The sequence below is a fragment of the Fistularia commersonii genome, chromosome 23 (genome assembly GCF_037954325.1).
Source record: "Fistularia commersonii isolate RoL2024-O1a breed Wild chromosome 23, RoL_Fcom_v1.0, whole genome shotgun sequence".
NCBI lineage: Eukaryota > Metazoa > Chordata > Actinopteri > Syngnathiformes > Fistulariidae > Fistularia > Fistularia commersonii.
The window spans coordinates 14069283-14097236 of NC_141306.1; the positions used below are offsets into that span (position 1 = coordinate 14069283).

At 37.3% G+C, this 27954-nt stretch overlaps 1 protein-coding gene across 4 annotated transcripts in view; it reads right to left on the reverse strand.

Moving 5' to 3' along the window:
• Positions 1-5168: 5168 nt before the first annotated feature.
• The window catches only part of LOC147221097 (uncharacterized), a 56847-nt gene continuing 34061 nt past the window's right edge, over positions 5169-27954 (reverse strand). For 2 of the 4 annotated variants that reach the window (XM_086170312.1, XM_086170313.1), the window contains 17 exons: positions 21885-22298; positions 20260-20547; positions 19909-20007; positions 19595-19759; positions 19421-19522; positions 19257-19315; positions 18744-18891; positions 18559-18663; positions 17749-17901; positions 17061-17228; positions 14410-14583; positions 13594-13683; positions 13424-13507; positions 13197-13315; positions 13006-13114; positions 5985-6148; positions 5169-5883 (listed from right to left, as the gene is read on the reverse strand). In XM_086170312.1, coding sequence (XP_086026438.1) covers positions 5754-5883; positions 5985-6148; positions 13006-13114; positions 13197-13315; positions 13424-13507; positions 13594-13683; positions 14410-14583; positions 17061-17228; positions 17749-17901; positions 18559-18663; positions 18744-18891; positions 19257-19315; positions 19421-19522; positions 19595-19759; positions 19909-20007; positions 20260-20547; positions 21885-22298 — 2571 coding nt within the window. In that variant the 3' untranslated portion in view covers positions 5169-5753. The remainder of the gene's footprint in view (positions 5884-5984; positions 6149-13005; positions 13115-13196; positions 13316-13423; positions 13508-13593; positions 13684-14409; positions 14584-17060; positions 17229-17748; positions 17902-18558; positions 18664-18743; positions 18892-19256; positions 19316-19420; positions 19523-19594; positions 19760-19908; positions 20008-20259; positions 20548-21884; positions 22299-27954) is intronic. The other 2 variants (XM_086170314.1, XM_086170315.1) reach the window with 2 other exon arrangements.

Here is a 27954-nt window from a genome sequence, read left to right on the forward strand (position 1 = left end):
TGTTCTGCATAATCCACATACCCGTTCTTTTATATACAGTCAACGCCCACGCTTCATTGGTGTTTCAGGATAGAGAGGGAAATGTATTGACAGATGCTTGAAGAGTAATGGGAAGATGGAAAGAATACTTTGAAGAGGTGATAAATGTGGAAAATGAAAGCAAGGGAAGGGTAGAAGAGGTAACTATCGTGGACCACAAAGTATCAGAGGTTAGTAAAAGTGAAGTGAAGGTATTGAAGAGTGCAAAGGCAGTTGGCCCTGAGGATATACCTGCGTATGTAGAAGGGTCGGCAGTAGAGTTCCTGGTTTGATTGTTCAACCGGATGTTAGAGCATCGGAAGACGCCTGAGGAACGGAGAAGAAGTGTGATGAGGCCCATTGTTAAAAATAAGGGAGATGTGAAGAATTGCGGTAAAGATAAAGCAGATGAGACATACAATGATGTTATGGGAAAGCGTAGTAGAAACTAGACTGAGAGCAGAAGTCAGTATTTGTGAGCAGCAGTGTGGCTTCATGCCTAGAAAGAGTACTACAGATGCAGTATTTGCATTACGAATGCAAGCAAAGAAGTACAGAGAAGGTCAGAGGGTGATGTATTGCTCCTTTGTAGACCTAGAAAAAGCATATGACAGGGTGGCGGGTGAGGAACTATGATTTGTATGAGGAAGTCTGGACTGGCAGAGAAGTATGTTAGAGGCATGTTAGGTGCAGGACATGTATGCTCGCTTTGAGACGAAGTATGCTGTAGGTGTAACAGAGAAGTTCAAAGTGGAGGTGGGACTTCATCAGGGATCAGCTCTGAGACCCTTCTTGTTTGCAGTGGTGACGGACAGGCTGACAGATGAGGTTAGACAGGAATCTCCATGGACCATGATGTTTGCAGATGACAATGTGATCTGTAGTGAGAGCAGGGAGAAGGGGGAGGAGATCTTGAGGTGGAGGTATGCTCTGGAGAGGTGAGGAATGAAGGTTAGTCACAGCAAGACAGAATATATGTGTGTGAATGAGAAGAACTCGGATGGAACGGTGAGGCTTTAGGGAGTGGAGATCGAGAAGGTGAAGAATGAAAGGAAAGAAGTACAAGTCAGTGGTGAGAAGGTTGAGGCAAGATCTAGAATACAAGGAACTAGCGAGGAACATCCAACTATCTGGCACTGAGAAAGAATTCATTTTTATTATTGCTGTGGAAAAAAAAAAACAAATGATTGCAGCGAAGTAATACATTTATCTCTACAGTGGAATATTACATTTATTATTGGAGTCAAATATTTCTCATGTCATTGCAGTGACATTAATAATACAGGTATAACTGAGGTGGATCAATAAAAATATCACCTCAGCGTCACAGTCCATGTAGCATCACTGCAGTGGAATATTTCACAAATCAATGGATTGGAAAAATATTTTGTGACTGCAAACGTGTGTCATTTTATTGGAATTCATTGATCACTGCAGCGATTGATGGATATTTTTACTGCCGTAAAACTGCATGAATTTTTGCGGTGGAAGAAGTTTATTATGACTTCTATCATTATATTATAAAAATATAATTGCAATGCAGTAATACTTTTATTTTGGTGGTGACATCATAGTTTCAATGCAGTAGAATTCGACACAGTGTATTTCAGTTACATGTTTTATCTATCTATCCATCTATCTATTGATCGATCAATAGGGTATCTATCTATCTATCTATCTATCTATCTATCTATCTATCTATCTATCTATCTATCTATCTATCTATCTATTGATTGATCGATAGGGTATCTATCTATCTATCTATCTATCTATCTATCTATTGATTGATCGATAGGGTATCTATCTATCTATCTATCTATCTATCTATCTATCTATCTATCTATCTATCTATCTATCTATTGATTGATCGATAGGGTATCTATCTATCTATCTATCTATCTATCTATCTATCTATCTATCTATCTATCTATCTATCTATCTATCTATCTATCTATCTATCGATCGATAGGGTATCTATCCATCTATCTATCTATCTATCTATTGATCGATCGATAGGGTATCTATCTATCTATCTATCTATCTATCTATCTATCTATCTATCTATCTATCTATCTATCTATTGATTGATCGATAGGGTATCTATCTATCTATCTATCTATCTATCTATCTATCTATCTATCTATCTATCTATCTATCGATCGATAGGGTATCTATCCATCTATCTATCTATCTATCTATTGATCGATCGATAGGGTATCTATCTATCTATCTATCTATCTATCTATCTATCTATCTATCTATCTATCTATCTATCTATCTATCTATCCATCTATTGATTGATCGATAGGGTATCTATCTATCTATCTATCTATCTATCTATCTATCTATCTATCTATCTATCTATCTATCTATCTATCTATCTATCTATTGATCGATCGATAGGGTATCTATCTATCTATCTATCTATCTATCTATCTATCTATTGATTGATCGATAGGGTATCTATCTATCTATCTATCTATCTATCTATCTATCTATCTATCTATCTATCTATCTATCTATCGATCGATAGGGTATCTATCCATCTATCTATCTATCTATCTATTGATCGATCGATAGGGTATCTATCTATCTATCTATCTATCTATCTATCTATCTATCTATTGATTGATCGATAGGGTATCTATCTATCTATCTATCTATCTATCTATCTATCTATCTATCTATCTATCTATCTATCTATCTATCTATCTATCTATCCATCCTACTTATTTTTCCCGTCTCTTCAGCTTACAGATTTTATAACTAATCCTAATGAATGAATAAATGTATTGTTATTTTTGTTTTTTTTTAGTATCATATTATTATTTTTCCACTATAAACTCCTGAATAATCCTGAGAATATATTTACAGCTTCACACGGAATGAAGAGAAACAGCTTCCATGGCTGAGAAGAATTGATTGCAGAACCTTCTCACAAGACAACAGACAACGTGTGAAACAATAAATACCCGACACGAACTTCAACGTCGCTCACCGGAGTGTGTTTTTACTGTTTTTCTCCCGGTTTTTCTTTGGTCCGAAAAAAAAAAAACCCAAACCTTTTGGTAACAAAAAAATTCATCGGCAAGTGGCGAGAGAAGACAGTGAAGACAGTCCAGAAAGTGGTTAGTAAGTCTTGGTGGTCCCTGGAGGAGTCCGTGAAAACCGCTGGGGAGGAAAACCCTGACTCAAATCTGCAGGAGTGAAGGTCCAAGAACGGTGAAGAACCGCACACCCGCACCCTCGCCTTAAACCAGTGGTCCCCAAACAAACCCCAAACTTGTATAAACAAGTGTGTAATGTGTTGCTTCTGAAATTCACAAAGTATCACGGAAAAAAAATAAATTTTATTTATGGAATGAACTCATTTTGAGCTTTGGGCTTTCAGAGCGTTTAGCGGAGCCTTGACCTGAATATTAAAAATAAATCGGGAAAAAATCACTGTGTCAGTGAACGATAAAAAATAAAGATTTGCAAAATATCTTCATAAATATTTATTTTACCTGGTTTATGGGACTTCTGCTCCTGAACTTCTGCAAATCGGGACTTTACCGGCTGGCGGGTATACTGGCTTCCGCCAGTGTGACGTTATTTTGAGCGGCGAAAAATAATAAATATAATTTCATTTAATATTTCAAGATCACAATAATCTTCCAACTTAGAACTAAAAGTTAAAAAAAGGAACTAACACAAATGAAATACACTTCAATTAAATATTTATAATTTATTTTCCCAAGCTGCAGGTTGCCGACCCCTGCATTAGATCAACAAACGATTATTTTTTGTTCAATTCTCGGTCCCAACACATGAATATTATCGAAAATCTGTGGTGTGATTTAAAGTTTGGAAACCATCAAACCAAACTGAACTGGAGATGTTTTGTAAAGAAGAATCATATTGATGTACTTTTTCTGTTGGGGTGCCAAAATTTATGCACTTTGTTGAAGTAATTATTGCTCACTTTCTATAAATCCTATAAACCTCATTTCACTTCTCAAATCTCACTGTGTTTGCCTGCTATATGATATATTTAACCGAAATCCAAACAACCCATGATTTATAAAGGAAAATCTTGAAAGTTAAAAAAAAAATGGAAAACTTTTTCATACGACTGTATGCCCTGCTGCAGCGGGAGACGAAAGAATTTGATTTTTTTTTTCGTTAGCACCGGATGAGAGCACGGATGTGCAGGACACAGCGCAGCTGCTAATATTTATCGGTGGAGTTAGCGCAAACTTTGAAATGTGCCAGGATGCGGCAGCCCTCCAAAGTCTTAACTGGATTACGACGGGGGAGAATATTTGCAAAAAAATTCAAAAAGTTTATTTGGTTTTATTTATTTATTTATTTAAAAAAAAAATTAAATTTTATTTTTTTAACGTGCTAACATGCTAACACCTTCCTCCCCTTTTTATTATTATTATTATTTTTTTATTATATTTTTCATTAATAATGTTATCTATTTTCAGATTTTTTTTTTTAACGTGCTAACATGCTAACACCCTCCTCCTCCCTTTTTTATTATTATTTTTTTAATTATTTTTTTCATCAATAATGTTATTATTTATTTTCTGATTTTTTTTTTTTTTAACGTGCTAACATGCTAACACCCTCCTCCCTCCTTCTCCCTTTTTTTATTATTATTATCTTTTAATTTTTTTCATCAATAATGCTATTTATTTTCTGATTTTTTTTTAACGTGCTAACATGCTAACACCCTCCTCCCTCCTCCTCCCTTTTTTATTATTATTTTTTAAATTATTTTTTCATCAATGTTATTTATTTTCTGATTTTTTTTTTAACGTGCTAACATGCTAACACCCTCCTCCCCCCCTTTTTTTATTATTATTATTTTTTTAATTATTTTTTTTCATCAATAATGTTATTATTTATTTTCTGATTTTTTTTTTTTTTTTTTTTTTTACTGTAAAGATCCCAGAAAGGGTTCATTTCTGGTTTTGCGTGGCTTTCTGGGAAACAAAAAATGACCTCCGCGATCGTCACACTTTTTGTTACAAACTGGCCTCCCGTCAGAGAAGGGAAGAGATATTTGGCCCTCGCAGGTAAAAGTTTGGGGACCCCTGACTTAAACTCTTCTTAAACAATCGGTTCACGCGAGGGTTTCAAACAAAGACAAAGTCATCAGATCCGAGAGAAAAAGCCTCTTTTTATTCTCCTTCCGAGACGTAAATGTATCTTGAGTAAACATTCAAATTGCCGGACAGTTTAATCTTTACCGAGACCGAACTCACCAAGATTTACCGGAGTCCACTCACATCCCGTCAACATCAACTGAATATAAATAATCTATAAATCCTCTTTTCTTTTGATGGAAAAATCCAAACTGAACCTGCGTACCGAGAGGAAAACGCAGCTTCCGAAATAAAAAGTAGAATCGACCATTTCAGGAGCTTATAATGATCCACCTCTGCCGTTAAAAAAAACAAGTAAACAAAAACAGAAAAAGAGTCCAAAAGTTGCCTTTGGGACTTTTAAAGCTTTAAGTATCTTTCCGTTGGTGCAAACACACTCCGCCGCTTGAATTTAAAGTCTAATTCCGTCGGATCGGACGGGACATTTCCACAAATTTAACTCCGATTCAATTCGAGTCTCCGCACCTGGAGCGGGAACCCAACCTTCTGGGAAGCTCCGACCACTGCTTTTTATTAAAACACATCAAATAATTCGGGAATTCGGCGTTTAAGGCGTGGTTGTTGGGGCGTCGGGGGGGTTCAGACCCGGCTGACGGCCGCCTCCGGCTGCGGCCGCGGATCCTTGGCGACGCCTTCGTCTTCGTCGTCCACGCTCAGGTCCAGGCGCAGGTGGTCCAGAGTCTGGCGGATGGTCAGGGTCTCCTTGCGTCTGATCGCACAAACACAGGGGTTTCATCCGCGATAATTGTTGACACACACTTCCAGGTTGTGTGTGTGTGTGTGTGTGTGTGTGTGTGTGTGTGTGCGTACTTTGTCTGCATGTGTTGCTCCAGCAGCTGCCTCTGCAGCCGTCCGTTGTTCTCCCTCTCCTCGGCCAGTTCCCTCTGAGTGTGTCGGTACTGAGCCTCCTTCCTGCTGGCTTCCTCCTCCGCCTCGTGCAGCTGACGCTTCAGTGAGCGGATCCTCTGGGTCATCTGGGCGACCAATCACAGGGCTCCGTTCAGCGTGGTGTGTGTGTGTGTGTGTGTGTGTCTGCCAAAACTAGTCAACTTGTCAGGCTAACAAGATGGAGCGGGTGGCGCTGGATGTTAGCAAAGCTGCTTTAGTATGTAGGGATGCTACACTATGCTGGGTTTATATTTATATATATATATGTATATATATATGGAATATAATATGATATAATATATACCGTCATTTGGCAGACGCTTTTAACCGAAGCGACTTACAGTAGAGATGCCGGATATTGAACCCAGGAGCTCATATTTGCGAATCATGGGCTATACCATATACGTACGAACATACATTCATACATACAGACTTATATATTACGTTATATATAATATGATATAATATATATAATACATATACATATAAAATATATATTTATACATCAATACAAACACATACATATATATATATTATATAATATATTATAATAACGTAATATATATGAATGATTTACATTAATATAATATGATATATCATATATTCATACATATAAACCCATATATGAATAATCTAATATATATGTATTACAAAAGAATATGAATGTATAATAAATATAAATCATATATATGTGTATATATATATATATATATATATATATATATATATATATATATATATATATATATAATGTAAGTATATATAACAATACACATCAGTACAAACACATACTTACATATATTATTTAACCCTCTTATTATGTTAAGGGTCAATTTGACCCATTTCACCCATTGACCCAATGGGTATATATAATATATGTTTCATAAAATAATGTAATATAATATGAAAACATAAAATAATAAATATTAATAATTTAAATGAATATATATTATAATATATGTTATATACATAAATATATGAATATATACAAAAACATATATATATATATAATATAAAATGTAAATATATAAATCAATAAAAACACATTCATATATATTATAAAATATAATAATGTAATATATATGAATAAATTTAGATTAATATAGTATGATGTGTTATAATTTATATTATACATATATTATATATTCATACATATAATCCCATATATAAATAATCCAATACATATATATTATATATATTATAGAATATGAATATATAGCTTATATATATAAATCATATATATATGTGTGTTAATGTGTGTATATATATACATACATATATATAATGTAAATACATATATTGATACACATCAGTACACACAAATACATATATATATATATATATATATATATATATATATATATATATGATACATAACATATATATGTTGCTTTATATAAGAAATAAATAGACATAAATATTATTCTCTGTTGTCATTATATTATAAATAATATATGTAAAATAATATATGATATAATATTATAACATAATATATTAAACATAAATAATTTATATAAATGAATATATCAATACAAAAAACATACATACACATAATATAATACAATATCATATAATAATATGTAAAAATATTTCGATTTAATATTAGGTGCTATATTAAGATTTATATACTAAAGATTTATATCATATATTCATACATATAAACCGTTATATTAATGATCTAATATATATATAAATATCATAATAGAATATGAATATATGATTTATATATATACATATATAAATATAAATCATATGAATGTATATATACACACACGTAAATATATATTATATATAATATAATAACATAAAATAATAAACATATAATTTACAGAAATATATACTAATATATTATAGTATATGTTATGTATAAATATATGAATATATATAAAAACGTAAATAAATATATATAAAATGTAAAATTTATATATATATATCAATACAAACACATACATATATATATATATATATTATATAATAATGTAATATTTATAAATAAATTTACATTACTATAATATGATATGTTATAATTTATATAATATACATATATATTATATATTCAAACATATAATCCCATACATAAATAATCTAATATATATATTATAATTGAATATGAATGTATAACTTATATATATATATACATATATATATAATACATATATATAAATGCGTGTGTGTATATATATATATACATATAAATAAATAATATAAATATATATATTGATACATATCAGTAGACACACATTCATATAAATATATTATATGTATATATGATACATAAAAAATATAATACAAATACATATTAACATATATATTATTCTATGTTGTTGAAGTAATATATGTATCATGAAATAATATATAATATAATACAATAACATAATATAATAAACATAAATAATATATATGAACATATAATGATATATTATAATATGTGTTTAATAATGAATACATGAATATATACAAAAACACACACGCATATATATATATATATATATATATATATATATATATAACAGATAAAATATGAATATATATATCAATACAAACACGTGTATGTATATATATATATAACAATATAATATAATATCATATGTATATATATATATATATATATATATATATATATATAATATAATGATATGTATAATTATTTTACATAATATTGTATGATATATTATAATTTATATACCATACATTAATATTATAAATTCATACATATAAACCCATTTATTAATAATCTAGTATTTATATATATTATAATAGAATACGAATATATGATTTATACATATTTAAATCATACATATATACGTGTGTGTGTATATATATGACATAAAATAATAAATATAAATAATTGATATGAATATATAATAATATATTATATTATTTGTTATATATATAAATATATGCATATATATAAACACATAAATAAACATGTAAAATTTAAATATATATATCAATACAAACACATACATATATATATATATATATATATTATATTATACAATAACGCATATTTAAAAATAAATTTACATAAATATAATATGATATGTTATAATTTATATAATATACATATATATTAAATATTCATACATATAATCCCATACATAAATGATCTAATATATATATTATAATTGAATATGAATGCATAACTTATATATATATTATACATATATGTATAAATGTGTGTGTGTATATATATATATACATATACATAAATAATATAAATATATATATTGATACATATCACTAGACACACATTCATATAAATATATTATATGTATATATGATACATAAATTATATAATACAAATACATATTAACATATATATTATTCTATGTTGTCATATTATATAAGTAATATATGTATCATGAAATAATATATAATATAATACAATAACATAATATTATAAACATAAATAATATATATGAATATATAATGATATATTATAATATATATGTTATATAATGAATACATGAATATATACAAAAACACACACGCATATATATATATATATATATATATATATATATATATATATATATATATATAATATATATATATATATATATATATATATAACAGATAAAATATGAATAAATATATCAATACAAAAACGTATATATATATATATATATATATATATATATATATATATATATATATATATATATATATAATTATATGTATAATTATTTTACATAATATTATATGATATATTATAATTTATATACTATACATTTATATTACAAATTCATACATATAAACCCATTTATTAATAATCTAGTATTTATATATATTATAATAGAATACGAATATATGATTTACACATATTTAAATCATACATATATAGGTGTGTGTATATATATATATGACATAAAATAATAAATATAAATAATTAATATAAATATATAATAATATATTATACTATTTGTTATATATATATAAATATATGCATATATATAAACACATAAATAAAAATGTAAAATTTAAATATATATCAATACAAACACATACATATATATATATATTATATTATACAATAATGCATATTTATAAATAAATTTATATTAATATATTATGATATATTATAGTTTATATTATATGCATATATATTATATATATTCATACATATAATCACATGAATAAATAATCTAATATATGTATTATAATTGAATATGAATATAAAATTTATATATATATAAATAATATACATAAAAGTGTAAGTGTGTGCGTATATATATATACACATTTATATACATATATATATATACACACATTTATATATATAATATAAATGTATATATATCGATACACATCAGTACACACACATTCATATATATATTATATGTATATATATGATACATAAAACACATTAATAAATATATAAAGACATATATATTATTCTCTGTTGTAATTATATTATATATAATATATGTATCATAAAATCATATATAATATAATATTATAACATATATATATATATATATATATATATATATATATATACGAGCACATACATATACATAATATGATAAAATATCATATAATAATAATTATAAACATTTTACATTAATATTTTATGATATATTATAATTTATATACTATAAATTTATATTTTATATTCATACATATAAACCCATATATTAATGATCTGATATATATTTAAATATTATAATAGAATATGAATATATGATTCATATATTTATAAATGATATAAGTGTATTTATAAACACATAAATATATATTATATATAAAATATTATAACATAATATAATAAATACAATTAATTTATATAAATATATGATAATATATTATAGTATATGTCATATATATATATGAATATATATAAAACATAAATAAATATATACATAAAATGTAAAATTAGGTTTATATATCAATAGAAACACATACCTATATATTATATTATATAATAATGCAATATTTATAAATAATTTATATTAATATATTATGTTATATTATAATTTATATATTATAATATGCATCTATAATATAATATTATATATGCATCTATATTATATATATATTCATACATATTATCCCATATGTAAATTATCTAATATATGTATTATAATTGAATATGAATATATAATCTATATATGTATATATATATATCTATATATCTATATCTATATCTATATCTATATATATATATATATATATATATATATATATATATAAATCATATATATAAATCTATGAGCGTGTTTATACATATATATATATATATATATATATATATATATATATATATATATATATATATATATATATATATATATATATATATTGATATACATCAGTCCACAGATATTCACATAATAGGTATATATATGATACATAAAATAATATATAATTAAATATAATAACATAATATAATAAACATAAATAATATTTATAAATATACAATGATATACTATAATATATGTTATATACATGAAGATATGAATTAAGCAAAAACACACACACACAAACATATGTATATATATATATATATATATATATATATCACTACAAACACATACATATATAGTATAGTATAATATAATATAATAAAATATCATATATTTTACAAAATACTACATTATATAATATAATTTATATATAAATATATATTTATATATATATGTTATATACATGAATATATGCATATATACAAAAAAATATATATACCTATAGATACATATATATATAATATATAAAATATAAATATATATATTAATACAAACACATACATATATATAATATAATATAACATATTATAATATGATAAAATAATATATATAAATATTTTATATTAATATCATATGATTTATTATAAATCATATAATATACATTTATATGATATATTCATACATATAAACCCATGTATTAATTATCTAATAAATATATGATAATAGAATATGAATATATGATTTATATATATATATATAAATAAATATGAATATATGAATATATGAATATATAATATATATATAATATTAATATAATATTAATATATATAGACAAAAATATTATCCTTTGTTGTCATAGAGAATATATGTTTCATAAAACAATATAAAATAAAATATCATAACATAATATAATAAATATAATTAATTTTATAAATATATAATATTATATTATAATATATTTTACATACATTAATATATGAATACATACAAAAACATAAGTATATATATATATATAATAATGAAATATGAATGTATAATTTATTTATTTATATATTTTAATATAGTATAACTATACATATCAATATACACACAAATGTATAAATTATATATATATATATATTAGAAGAAGATACATAAAATATATTTTATGAATATATATATAGACATATATATAGAGACATAAATCCAATGTTGTCATTATATTATATATATAAAATATATCATAAAAAAGTCTACAATACTAACGTCATATAAATAATATATAATATAACATATTAGAATATATACATATATATATATATATATATATATATATTATAATAAAATATGAATATGTAATTTGTAGAATATTAGACATACATATATATATGTACATATATATACATATATATATATATATATATATATATATGTGTTTGTGTATATATATATTCATTCATTCATTCATTTATTCATGCATTCAGCTGTCATTGGTCGAGAGGCAGAGTTCACCCTGGACCGGCCAATCACAGGGCCCCATATAGAGACATCCAACCATTCATCCTCTCATCCACATGATCAAACTATAGATGACAGTAAATATAAATCCTATGAAAGAGTGAAACATGTTTAGAACTTGCTTAAAAAATAGGCTTTTTGAACTCCTGCCCAAACGAAGGTTTTTTCCAGACATGCTCTGCTGCCCTCGTGTGGCCGACGTGTGTGTGTGTGTGTGTGTGTGTGTGTGTGTGTGTGTGTGTGTGTGTGTGTCCTACCAGGTCCTTCTGCTCCGTCGCTAACCTGTGCTCCTCTTCATTCTGGTCGCTCAGCTCGATGATCTTCCTCTCCAGCTTGGAGATGGTGTTCGTCAGCACAGACTTGTTTCTGCACGACAAAGAGGACACACTTCAGTGTGTGTGTGTGTGTGTCGGCGGGCAGTGTGTGTGTGTGTGTGTGTGTGACTGACCTCTCCTCGGTCCGCAGAATGTTCTCCATCTCTTTGAGTCTGCTCTCCGTTCTGGAGATGATGTCCTCCTGAACCCTGGAGCTCTGAATGTCATCCAGCTCCAGACGCACCTCACGCAACTACACACACACACACACACACACACACACACACACACACACACCTATTGTGAACTATTTGCTCATCTTTGCCAGTAAAACAAGATAAGAACCAGTATGTGCAGCTACCTGTCTCTCCAGGACGACCTTCTCAGATTCCACCTGGTCGTTCAGATCTTTCTCCTGGATCAGCTTCAGCTGCAGCTGCTCCGTCTGAAACGTCAGCAGGATCCTGTTAGACGCAAATCTTCCCGCTTCCTTCCCAAGAACGCTCGGCGGCGTTTTGCGCGAATCCCGACCTGTTCGATGGCCCTCTTGTGTTTGGACGCCCATCTCTGCTCGCTGTCCTGCAGCTCCTCCAGGTCGCCCTCCAGGTCGATGATCTTCTCCTGCAAGAAGAGAAAAAAAAGAAAGAAAAAGTTAGAAAACCTTTAGCGCGACACGCTAAAGGTTATTTGGAAACGGGACGGATTAAGATTCTTCCGAAATAGCGACACGATGAATATTTGGGATTATGGAATTAGCGCGCTGATTGCAAAAAAACAGGATTTGCATAATTAATACCCCATTAACCCCAAAGCGCCGGTTCGCGTGACCGATTAATTCGAGTGGACGTTTCCTTTTCAGCCGCCGCTCGGGTCGTCTGATCCGGAGTCGAACGCCGGGGCGTCAGGTGAGAGACCGAACAGTCGGGGGACTAAATCGAAACGCTGTTGCTAGGCGGTTTTTCCCAATTGCAATCACACCGTTTTGCAAACTAGGCTGATCCACAAACTCAACTTCACAAAACCTCATGTGACCTGGAATCGTCCAATCACACAACGTTGTGCAGAGATAAAAGCAAACTTTTCATGCTTTGCCTTCACACTAAGGCACAGAAAACACTGAAGATATGCTGTTGAAACTAATATTTTTATTTTTCACCAAACGAACCAGCGCAACGTATGGTCACCTTCTCGCTGAATAACACCAGAACTTCCCTAGATATTTTTGCGTCTTGTGCGGAGAACCGTCCTCGCAAAGATCGCGTTGGAGAATTTTTGATATTGGACGCTGACGGATTGACGAACCTCCACGGATTTGTGTTTTAAATAATCGGTTCCGGGTTCCGGTACCTGGGTCTGCTTCAGCTGCTTGGCCAGGTCCTCCCTGGTCTGGTTGGCGCCGTGGAGCTCCATGGTCAGGTCTTCCACCGTCCGCTCGGCCTGCTTGCACTGCAGCTGGAGCCTCTCCCTCAGCTGGATCTCCTCCTCCAGCGTTCGTTCCTTGTCTATCAGCTTCCCTGATACCTGAACACACACACATGTTTCTGAGCTCAAACTTTGGCTGTTCTATATTTTGGGTCTTAAAACATGAAGTTGACTGGAGATGCCAAATTTTTCGGACGTGTGAATGAGAGGGCGAACGCTTGGACGTCTTGATGTGAATGCACGTCTACAGCAGGGGTGTCAAATAAACGCCCTGCAAGAAGGTTGGATCAGGCCCGCGGGATAATTTGAAAGTGAAAATATGCATAAAAGACAAGGATTTATTTTTTTTAATTAGATGCAATTCAAGAATTGACCACCAGGGGGCGCGCTGTTGTGGTTAGAGTAGAAGACGAGCCGCATCACTGAGACGGACCAATCAGAAGACGGTATCAATGCGCCGTCTGCTGCTTGTTACCACGTTGTTTCTACCCTGTTTGCAGCTACTCCCTCATTAGCCAAAATGTCGTTATCAACACAGAGAAAAGTAGATAAAGAGTGTCGAATTTTCAAAGAAAAACGGACTACGTCCTATTTATTTACGGACGGGGAACCTTTGTGCTCGGCGTGTTTGCAACAACTTTCGGTATTTAAGGAATATAATATACGGCGCCGCTACGAGACTCATCACGGTGAAAAATATGACAGCTAGCAAAGAAACTGAGAAGAGATAAGATCAACCAATCGCTGGCAGGTCTGAGGAAACAGCGTCCACTTTCACCCAGAGCTGAGAAATCAGTGAAGCAGCGGTAAAAGCTAGCTAGCTAATTGCTAGCGAAAATGTGCAATTTGATGTTAGTCACCAGCTTCACTACTAACTAGTATGTTGGAATTCTACTGTTCATGCAACTCCATACATTTTCAGTATGTGTTGTATGTGTTTGCATGTTTCATGCATGAAGTTTACACATTTACAGGTGAATATTTCTTCCTTACACATTTAATAGCACTCTCTTTAGTTTGTAAGGTGTAGGCAGGGATTCAATTTAGATTTTATATGCACATAAATGGTTTAAAATCCCTTTCTTTATAAGTTCTTTATAAGTAAAGTGCATTACTATATTTTCAAAACCAGTTACTTGTTAAACTTTTGTGCCTTTGTGCAATCTGTGGGATCACTTGCAATGCAAACATGTGAATAATAATCGTAAATAACATGTTTGTCTAAGGAAATATGAGGTGTTTCATGAAATGTTTTATAAAAGGATTGTTCATTAAATTCCAAGATTTTCCTCATGTCTTTGTACTTGTTTACACCAAAACAGAGGAAAGACATAATATTTTGGTTATTTATTGCTGAGTATGCTATTATTTTAATGGTCCGGCCCGCTTGACATCTCCCCAGGCCGTATGTGGCCGTCATGAGAAATAAGTTTGACACCCCTGATCTACACCAGTGTTTCCCAACCTTTTTTGAGCCACGGCACATATTTTACATTAGAAAAATAACACCAAATAAATATGTCAAAAACAGTTTTTAACGAATTAGAATGAAACCGTAGTCTCAATTTACTTCGTGTGAAATCTAATATATCTAATATCTGTAGATTTGTCAAGTTGCAATGCAAATTTCCCACTGATGTGCGACTTTTCCAGAACACTTTTTTCAAGACATGTCATCAATATGTCTAAAAAATGGTATTATTGGAGAGAACTGGCTATTTCTTTATCAACGCCAGAGCCGAGCATTTCTTCTCCAATCATTTTGCCGGCAGGTCGTATTAATGTTTTGCTGTTTGGATTTAGAGACGAGTTCAGCAACTTTATTGCAGCTTTCACTGCTTTCTCACTCGTCTTGGTCGTTTTCAACAACGCTGCCTGTTTGTTTACGCAGATACAAGTACCGTCATTTCCGGACGATAAGCCGCGACTTTTTTCACGTAAACAACGATGCGGCTAATATTTGGACTTTTTTGGGTGGGGGGCGCTAACGAGCTTCACGCCGCTAAAACGTTTCTCCTCGTCACATCGGACCGATGAAATGACCGGGAAATTCTGAGTCCGTTCAACTCCGACATCGAAGAAGACGACCGAAGAAGTCCGAGATAGCGACCGGCTAGCCGGCGCGGCTTATATGGAGGTGCGCCCTATAGTCCAGAAATTACGGTACTTTTCATTTTAAAAATGTATCACGCAAAGCGTCACTAATCACTCTGATAAACAGATGCACAGGTTAATTCACTGCCCGTTGCCATGGAATGGACACGCTGCCCACATAGACATAGGAAGACACATTATTTGCGTTGGATAATTTTGGGACCAATTGGGTGAAAGTGGGCATTTTTCCACGGCACACCTGATGATCTCTCACGGCACAGCGGTTGGGAAACACTGATCTACAGGATGCTTAAACAAGAGGGAGAACAACCGGGCGTCTCTACAACTACAGGGTGAACATCAGATGTCCAGACCCTCGGGACAAATATTAGGCTACTTTTGTGTTTTTTGGAGGTTTTGAAGGCACTCTTTCGGGATCCCCAAAGTTCATGGCTTATTATCTTAAAACGGTGCAGACATACCTCCCCTTGCAGCCTGCTGACCAGGCTTTGGAGGTTCAACAGCTCCTGGTCCTTCTCCAGAATGGACTCCTCCAGCCCGGCCACCCTCAGCTGGGCGTCTTCGCGCAGCTTCAGCTGGAGGTTCATCTCCGCCGTGGCCTGCGTGGAGCTCTGCAGGGCCTCGGCCAGCTGCAAGCACAGGCAGGTTCTGTAAAGCTCTCGCTGAACGGTTTCGTTCTTTGGGAATAAACAACGTCCGACAAATCCTCCGCGTACGATTGAAAACACAGGAATCTCAACCTCCCTCGTCGATGCGGACTTTGTTTGGAGATGAAGATTCCATCTTTGTTTGCTCACCGGAGTTTCAACGGATTAGCCGGCTTTGTTTTGAGATTTTGAACAGTAATTATCGGCGCGGTGGAAGCGGCGAACCCGGACGGACTCCCGAGGAGACGCTTCCGTCGGATCTTCGGGGGTCCCTTAGCATTTGGATTGATCTGACATTTCACAAATTGCACATCTGCGCTTCCGCCTCTTTGCCAAACATCTTGCTCATTTCTGATTTTCAGGTGATTCCACATGATTATAATGGGGCTGTGACATTTCCACCTTCCACATTTGTTTATTTCGGAGTAGTTTGTGGCCCTCTAGTGGCCCGAGGGGGCGACTCGTCCGCTGGGTCGGCCGATAGATGAGATGCTGCGCTCACCTCCCCCTCCAGTCTGGACGCGGTGACCTTCAGCTCCGACAACCTCTTGTCTCTGCTGTCTTTGGTCAGCTCCAGCTCTTCCAGCTTCCTCTCCGCCAGCCACAGCTTCTCGGCCAGACTCTGGGCGTGCTGCGTCTGCTTCTCCAGGTTATCCTGGACACATATCGGAGAGATTTACGTACAAATGATGTTATGACGTTTACCTGTCAGGCGAGGACTTGTCTGCAGATGAATGGACAGCTGGAGATAAAGAGAAAAAGAGAAGCCTTGGACATTGTCAATCCATCCATCCATCTTCTGCTGCTCCAGACTCCTCTTGCCCCGACCACTTGGTCCAAGACCTTCATTGGGAATCCCTCCGGCGTGTCCTGGGTCTTCCCCGGGACCTCCTCCCTGTGCCATGTGCCCGGAATACCTCACCAGGGAGGCGTCCAGAAGGCCTCCAGAAGGCCAGATACCTGGACGGGCTTCTTGGCAGCAACTCTACTCTGAACCCCTCCTGGATGACTGACACTCTGCGGTGGAAAACGCTGTATCCCCGGTTATATATTCATTCATTATCTCTACCACGTATGCTCTTAGGGTATGCTCTTAGAGTATGCTCTTAGGGTATGCTCTTAGGGTATGCTCTTAGGGTATGCCACATATGCTCTTTCCCAGGTGCTACTGGGCGAGATGTTCACCATGGACCGGTCGCCGGTCGATCACAGGGACCTCCGAACATTCACCCTCTCTTTCACACCCCTGGACAGTTTAGGGTCATTTTTTCGGACTGTGGAAGGAAAAGGCCTCCGGGTGGCTAACGCTAACCTCTGCATCCTTGATCTTGTTCTTGAGCGACTGTTGGAGGAAGCTGAAGGCGTACTCTTGAGTGTTGGCCTCCAACATCATGGTGCGGGCCTCCTTCACCTCATTCTGCAGCGGACAACACGAAGGTCAGCACGCAAAACACAACAGCACCGCCCGCCCGGGTATCTCCGATCGGCAGGTCGCACCTCCATCTTTCTGCACTGCTCCATGATAGACTGGTGCTCTCGTTCCATCTCCAGGATCTGCTCCTCCATCTTCTTCAGCTCGTTGGTCAGCTGAGAGTTGGTCCTGAGCAGGTCCTCGTTGTTCACCAGAAGGCCTCGCATCTCAAACCTCCAGGGAGAGACAAAGGGAGGGTTTACAAGCAGAGAAGGAGGCATTTTCTTGTTCACCACATGTTTGGACAACGTAGGGTCTCCAATGAATCTCTTCATCCAAAGACTCCAATGAGTCTTTGGATTGCGGGAGGAGCCCATGTGGAGACTCCACTCCAGGAAGGCCTTCATGCAGCCGAGGACCTCGTCGCTGTGAGGCAGAAGGTCCAACCACGGCATCGCTGTGTCCCTCCAGCTTCTTTTCATTTCATTCATGCTCTCTGTTTATGAACTTTCTGCTGCCCTCATGTGTCTGAGTACAGACATACCGGCAAAGTCACAGGTTGTCACCAAAGAAAATGGACAAACAAGTTCCCCTCCAACCTGATCTGGCTCCTCTCCTTCTCCATCTCCACGCTCTCGGCCTCCAGGAAGTGGTTGCGCTGCAGAGGAAACAGCAACCGACCGATTTGGTCTTTTAGTCGGCTACCTTTTGGGCTCAAGACCCAACCAAGAACTACGTGGCTTCTTCTGGATGCAAAACATACCCTCTGGACGTCGTCCAGCTGTTTGGTCAGTTCTTCTATGTAGTTCTTCTTATTGGGCCCGCCCAGGGTGTTGGAGCGCAACGTGTAGGGAATCACCTGTATCTGTTGAAAGACTTACGTTAAGAATACCATCACGTATAGAAGGCGATGTGTGCGGTTGTGTGCGTCACCTACAGGACAGGGGACCTCGTTGCGTCTCCTCAGCAGCGAGTCGTAAGCGGACACCCGGGGTCGCGGGGTGGTGAGGACGGGCATGGCGAGGGTGACCGGACTGGCGCTACGATTGGCGAAGCTGTACAGGTTCATCTCCGAGGTGGCCGGGGAGAGACTGCCCTGGAACTGGAGGGGAGTGGCCTCAGCGGCGCTACCAGGTACTCTTACGCTAGTTGACTAGACGGTGGCCGGAAAGGAAATTTCCGTCGATCCGGTTACGAGACAGCTTAGCGGCGGTTGTAACTTCAACCGGCCGATAAAGAGGAGTAACGGACCTTCACGTCGGACATCCGGTGGACGGGGTTGTAGTCGATAGACGTAGCGGCGCTGTAGGGACTGTTGAACACCCTGGGGGGACTGTCAACGGCACCCTGCTGGAAGAAACCGACAAGGGGGCTACATCAATACCCAAAAATTAGAGTAGACCGGTAGAAGCAAACTCTGTAAGCGTCTCCTAGAGTCACTCGTGCTTGGTAGCCGCCCGGTACGACGACGACTACGGGACCCAGAGGCTCGCAGTGACGCTTCTGGATTTATTCCAGCAGATGGCACTGTTGAACAGCTTGGGATTATGGTTATCCATCTCGCGGAGACGCACATGTGGCGGACGGTCGGCTCTCACCCACCCGATCGGACGTAACGTCGCAGTCCCTCGAGGTCAGGGACTCCAGGGACCCTCGGTGGTGGTTCTGCCCCGGCCGGGTGGTTTCCAACTGGGGCCTGGAGCCGTTCTCCCCCGCCTTCCCGCCGCCGCCCTGGCCATCTGCGTCACCGCCGTTCAGCCCGTTGGTCTTCAGGTCCCGGCTCAGGTACAGCTGATATATGGGGTTGTGGGCGGCGGACAGGACTCGGGGTGTCGTGGGCTCCTCCTCGGAAAAGCTGCCCGGACGCTTGTTGGAATCAGACTCCGACTCCTGGAGGAGGCGAGGTGAAGAGGCGCTAAGAGGGCGCAACCGTCTCCTGCTAACCGGCGATGGAAAGCAGGTGAGCAGGAACAGGAAAGGTTGATTCACGAGAGCAAAGACGATAGAAGGGAAAGGAAGTCTTGCCGGTTTATCGGCCTGATTTCTAAGTCAACACCCCCTTCAGCTGCCAAGCGATTACAGGAAGTATATCTTCGAAAACGGGTTCTTTTCCTCACAATAATGTCCTCTTATGGGGACAAAGGGTTTCTGCCGGTTTGGTAAATTGATTAGCGGCTTGTCGGAAAATACCTCCAGCTTCTGCGCGGCACCGACAACGTTACACATGAATCTCGATGGGACGTCAACAACGTCATCGAGTTTTTGAAGGTTTTCCCAGAGGGTCTCCGAAATAATCTACCGGTACGTTAGTCGGTTAAAAAAATAAGAATTCACCAACTTGTTTATGAAATATAGCCAACTGTACTTGTGTTACACTGATTTAGTGTGTCAGAAAGACACCATATGGATTCGCCATTTCTGTAGATTCAGGTTTGGCTTTTTCTGCTCCGGCTCGCACACCCGAAACTTAGCACACCAAAAAGAGGAGTGAAGAAACGGTGATCGCTCGCAGATGGAAACTGGATCGGAAATAGGTGATTTTGTGAAAAGAGAAAAGGAAGGAAAAGTCAATGCAGGTTTTTACGGAACGGACACAAACTGGAGTCCTTGAAAGGGATCGATGGATGGATTCGATATCGAATGTTGCGCCGCTAAATAGAAGCTGTGCAACATCCAGGACTTGAGTCATTGCCTACAACTTGTCGACCGTAGGAGCAGAAACGACCCGGTAAACTGGACGTTTTTCTGCTCCGAGTCCACCTCGGGACTCTTTGTTGTGGGGGATGAAACGCGGAAAATATCCAATTATTTTGAAATATTACATGGAAAAGGCAGATCATCGACACGGAGCCATCGAGCGCCGCTACCAAACAGGGGAAGGACGGCGTTTTGCGGTTCAATCCAGTAAATTCTGCTCTTCCATGGCGGTTGTTCTTGCAAGGGAAAAGGATCCAGTCGCCTGGTAGCCGTCGACCCGTCGCTCGGGCGCCACGGCGACACTCCGACGTCGAGCTTCGTCCGTCACTTTTCGAGGCAAGGCGGCTCGGAGATTGAAAGAAACCGTGAAAAAAGAAGCGACGAGAGGAGCGAAAGGTAGATTTGTTGATTTTTTTGATTAGAGAGGCCCCGTTTGAACCGTCATGCTCCGGAATCACATCGCGATTTGAGATTTGAACATGCGAGAAACGTTGCGTGCTGCAACGGCGTCTCCGGGCGGCCGGTCTTACCGATCCCACGCCGGAGTCCGCCGCCGAATCCCGACCGGAGTTTGCCGTTCGGGTTCCGATCGGTGACTTCGCCGCCGTCGTCTCCCCGTCGCCCCCTAGTGGACAGTCGATTCTGGCGCTAATCTGACTAGCCCTGGCGTCCTGTCGCGCCTCCGACGGGGCTTTTTCCCCGAGCGGCGGCGTCACGGTGATGCCGGGGATCGGGCTCCCTTCGGAAGAAGAGCTCCGCTTTTCTTCTTTTCCCGAGCTCTGCGGATCTACGTCGGAGAATTTACTGATCAAGTCCCGCACGCTGCCGGCTCTGCGCAGATTCGTGGCGCAGGAAAGGCCGACCGGCTTCTTCGGACCGGCGCTCCGGGCCCGAGGCGCGTCGTCCTTGGCGGCGCCACGATGGGTAATTTGTGAGGACTCGTGCTGAAAGAGGGCAACAAAATGACAACAATCCCCCCGCCGGGAAATGTTACGGAGAAACTAGAACAGCTTGAATAAAAGGTTCATCGATTTTGCGAGTTGAAGAACAAATGAGGTTTCTGAGAGTTAAAACCGAAGAAAAATGGCCACTGAAACGTCAAATATCGGATATTATTAACGGGGTCGGAATAAACAAAGATATTTTGGATCGTGACGATCATTACGATTATTGATGGCTAATTGAAATGCTGACGTTGTTAGCATGTTCGAAGCTAAAAGCGGAACATCGCCGACGGGGTCGCTCATCGGGATTCAGTGCAGGGTTATTTAAATATGTTTCGGTCGAAAAAAAGATGAAATAAATAGATATATACAAATCTGAGACAATAAACAGGAATATGTCTATTTTTTTCATCAAGTTATATCGTATTATGAAAGGAACAAATACATTTATTCATTCACGATCCGTAGCTTTTGGGAGGAAACCCGAGGGTCGACTCCACGCAGAAAAGCCCTCTTTCGGAAATTTCACGAGGCGCCGTCGTACCGGATGTAAGAAACGCTACATAAATGGAATAAATAAACTTTTTCCGTCAGCCGTCTGCCTACGGTTCGTTTCGTAAAGAATAAATCGATATTATTTCGGGTCGAATCTGCTTCTTTTTGCTCGCCGTATCCGATAAACCTCCGACATTCAGAGCGAAAAAGTCCGAGGAATTAGCCACCTAGCGTTCCAGATAGCCAACGTCGGTCGGGGTCGTTTGATGGAAGTTAAAAATCGTAAAGTTTAATTCCTGATACATTTTTCTGCAAAGAAAAGGCCTGTTAGAGCCACGTTTGGGGACAAATTCAAGTTAAAATCCAGGACTGGAAGGTTTCCTGATGGGGGAGTCGGGGGCGGTGCAGCAGCAATGCATATATAATGCGTATCAGGACATATGTGTGTGTGTGTGTGTGTGTGTGTGTGTGTTCCTTTGCTGAGATAAATCCCTCTTGAGGAAAAGCAACATCTGCTTGTTCATCTGAAAATATGAAAACACACCCCCCCCCCCCAACTCCCGAAACACAACACCTCTTTGTCTCGCGCAGAAATAATTTGATGAGGAAAAAAAATAAATAAAAATAAATAAATAAATAAATAAAAAAAAAAGAAATAAGATCGAACCCCTAAAGTCCACTTGAATTCCAACTCAGAAGAGACGAAAAATAAATTAAAATGACCGGCGTTTTCATTGTTTGTCAGTCAGTCACTTGACTAAATCCAACTTTAATTAACAATCGCGGCGCCACTTAGAGAAATGAAGTGGCCGCCGTCCAAAGGGTTTTAACTCTCCGGGTTCGGGTCCAAAGCGCCAAGTGGACTTAATCCGGGGTCTGGCCCGGCTGCGTCCCCCCAGGAGCGCCGGGTTGAGGCGTGGAAGGGGGGCGAAGGGGGGGCGCCGTGGGTTTAGGATCACTGCTAATCACCGCGGTATTAGCATGTTTACAGGCGGCCGCGGGATTAGCCGTAGCGGATGACTTTTAATATCTTTTTTTTTTTTTTTGCTCCGTAAAACATCAGAAATGCTGCGGGTTGATAGAACAACATTTTAACATCCAGAGATATGAAGATATCGCGCGAAAAAAGGGGGAAAACATTTTTAAAACTTCCTGCAAGTCGAACAAACGACCTCGGGGGCTTCGCTTGGAAAGAAAGCTGGATGGAGATGCGTTCAGGAAAATCGGGTTTGTAGTCACACACACACACACACACACACACACACATACCATGCCATCGTGGGTCCCTCCGGCTTCACTACAGTACAGACATATGGTGCAAAGCTGCGCGCCATCTGACCCAGATATAAGGCTGCAGAGCATCCTGGGAAACACGGCCAAAGTCTGGCTGCTGTTTGGTTCAGCGCCGCCGCGGGTCCGCCTGAGGTGTTTTGGTTTTTTTTTTTCTTTCCGGGTTTTTAATGGCGGTTTACTGCGACGGGAGGACTCTGGTTTTTTGCGCGAGCTACCGGTATATTTCATTGGACCGTTTTCAGCACGACATCCGTTGGATTTGAAGTCCCAGCGGCGGCGGCGGCGGCGGCGTTCCCCCCCTCGGAGCTCCGCTAAGGAGCATTTGGTTCGGTGGGAGTTTGCAGAGATTCCGCCGGTTTAGCCGCAGACCCCACGCGCGCCACCATCTGCGCAAACAATACAAAATACTAGACCTTTTTTTGTTGTTTTTTTCCGTTCCGTCGGCTCCGAACGTTCGTTCCCGGCCAAAACGATTTCAAACAATTCATTACTCTGGTGTTCGCGGCCACCTGGCTGTGATTTCGTCAAAGAAACATTTTCCAATAAAGGACTTCTGTGTTGAGTGTTCGTCATTTCTTTGTTTTTTTTTTTTTTTTTTTGCTTTTGCTGAACTTTTCTTTTAAATGGCTTCGACCGTCCGTTGTTATCGTCGCGCAGCCGTTGGAGCGTTGACCTCTTTTGGGAGTCAAGTTGTTTTAAAGGTGTTAAATGGAAGTCGGTTGTTTTCTTTCCTTTCCGGGACGGGGAGGACGAAATGTGAGCCGCTAACTTTTTTAGCGCTAGGTAGCTCTAGAGTCCAATGACCGCGATTACAATTAGCTAGCATTAGCCTCTGTTTTGGGTCAAGATTCACCGATATCGTCTTCCGGAGAACCTTCTTCCGATCGCCATCGGACACCTTTATTCAAGAACAGGGTTAAAAACCTCCTTTTTGAGAAGGATATAATTAGCGCTAGGCTAACCCCTAGTATGCTACCTGAAGGATATCCCAGGATGCACCTCTTCCTATCCTGTCTGCAGTGGCTTCATCTACTGCAGCTTCTCGCCGGGTGTCCGTCGCTATTTATGTATTTACGAATATTAAAGTTATTATTGTATCGTTTCAGCTATTAGCGTGTTTAATTGTCCCGCTACTGTATGAGTAGTAATAGATCATTAGCGCAAACCCTCATCAGAAAGCGGGATCGTGTTTGATTCATTTATCGTCATGTTACCTTCTTAAAAACCATCCCAGATCGCAAGTGTCGGCTTGATAATAATAATAAGAAGAAGAATAATAATGATAAAAAAAAAAACAATTAACGGCGGAATCGGACGTCTCCGATCCGCTCTGTCGAAACAGGAATCGGAGATCAGCGTGAAATCTGGCGAAACAGACCCCGGCTGCCTCGCCGGCTTCACACGCTCCGTCTAAGCCTATTAAATATGAAATATCTATTTGTTCGAGGTTAAATAGGGATGATTAGAGAGCGGCTCAGAGGCCGGTGGCTACTCCCAAATGCTAATGACTGACGGGGAAATGCTAAAATAGGATAAAGCCGCCTCCCGCGCGGTGACAGCTGGCGCTCCGGCGTCCCTGCCGACACCACGAGGGCGACGCAGAACCAACCACCAATTCTAGCCTCCTCGTCCAGAGGTTCTGGCTAACAAGACCCGCGAGCTTCTCCTCGACGCTTTCTGCATGAAGCTAACGGTGTTCCGCAAGGTCCTGCGCTCGGACCCGGTCATATTTTTAAGGGACGCTCCGCAAACGCCGACCGACGGGACTTTTCACTTCGGTTTTGGCGCAAACGGTCCGACGGGCGCGGCTGGAATCCAGCTGTGATGCCTTCACCGCCATTCCCCGATGCTTCTATCACACCTGAGTCCTAAATTTGAGGGGGCGGCTTAACACAGGAAACGCTCATCCTCCATTTCCCCTTAGCACGCCATGTTAGAAAAATGAATAAAAACAGATATTGGACTGCGATATTACAGTACTGCTGTACTTGTACCTTATTAAATACTCAGACTCTTTGCAGATGACATTGTGATGTACAGTGAGAGCAGGAAGCAGGTGGAGGAACATCTAGAGAGGTGAAGGTACGGTGTCCATCATAAGTATTCATGTTTTACCCTTTTAGTGGTTTCATAAATCAATCGTGGTCGATAAAATTTGGCTTTTTTAACACAAACATGAATTGCGTTTACGCAAACAATTATCAATCAACCAATTAAAAATCTTTGTAATTAACAGTTAAGACAATTTATATTTCATTGTATTTCTTATTCTTCCTCCTTCCTACTATTATCTATTACTGTTATGTTTTTACTTGAAACTCTGGTACAACAATTTCCTTCGGGATAAATAAAGTTGTTCTCATCTCATCTCATCGCATCTCATTATATTACTTTATATATTTTTATTTCATTGACGTTACTTTGGAGAAATCTGTTTTCACTGTGACATTAAAGAGTTTTTTCCAATAATTTTTTCTATTAAAAAAGACAAATTTTATTGATTGATTTATGGAAGCACTAAAAGGGTAAAACATCCAAGGGGTGAATACTTATGATGGACATGGTATGTCTGCTCTGGAGAGAAGAGGAACGAAGGTTAGATGATGAAGAAGGTGGAGGACTTTCAGCACAAGAGGGTCCACAGTCCAGAGCAATGGAGAAGGTGGACAAGAGGTGGAGAAACTTGTTAGATGTTCTTCACACTGAGATGGACAGAAGACGGATGGAGAAGATCCTGGATGTTGGAGGAGGTCTACAGGAAGACCTGAGAGGAGGTTCATGATGGAGGGGAAGAGGACAGGAAGTCAGTTGGGGTGAGAGAAGAGAAGAAGAGGGTGAGGTGGAGGAAGAAGAAGAAGAAGAAGAAGAAGAAGAAGAAAACGAAGAAGAGGAAGAAGAAGAAGAAGAAGAAGAAGAAGAAGAAAACGAAGAAGAGGAAGAAGAAGAAGAAGAAGAAGAAGAAGAAGAAGAAGAAGAAAACGAAGAAGAGGAAGAAGAAGAATAAGAAGAATAAGAAGAGGAAGAAGAAGAGGAAGAAGAAGAAGAAGAAAATAAAGAAGAGGAAGAAGAAGAAGAAGAAGAAGAGGAATAAGAAGAAGAAGGGGAAGAATTAGAAGAATAAGAAGAAGAGGAAGAAGAAGAATAAGAAGAAGAAGAAGAAGAAGAAAACGAAGAAGAGGAAGAAGAAGAAGAAGGGGAAGAATTAGAAGAATAAGAAGAAGAGGAAGAAGAAGAAGAAGAAGAAGAAGAAGAAGAAGAAAACGAAGAAGAGGAAGAAGAAGAAGAAGAAGAAGAAGAAGAAGAAGAGGAAGAAGAAGAGGAAGAAGAAGAAAACGAAGAAGAGGAAGAAGAAGAAGAAGAAGAAGAGGAAGAAGAAGAATAAGAAGAAGAAGAAGAAGAAGAAGAAGAAGAAGAAGAAAACGAAGAAGAGGAAGAAGAAGAAGAAGGGGAAGAATTAGAAGAATAAGAAGAAGAGGAAGAAGAAGAAGAAGAAGAAGAAGAAGAAGAAGAAGAGGAAGAAGAAGAAAACGAAGAAGAGGAAGAAGAAGAAGAAGAAGAAGAGGAAGAAGAAGAAAACGAAGAAGAGGAAGAAGAAGAATAAGAAGAATAAGAAGAAGAGGAAGAAGAAGAGGAAGAAGAGGAAGAAGAAGAAGAATAATAAGAAGAAAACGAAGAAGAGGAAGAAGAAGACGACTCACATGAGTAACTGATGTTACTAATGATTCTGGCTTTGGTTGCATTCGTAATTAATACAACTACAGCCACACACACACACACTCACACACACACACACACACACACACACACACACACACACACACACACACACACACACACACACACACACACACACACACACACACACAGC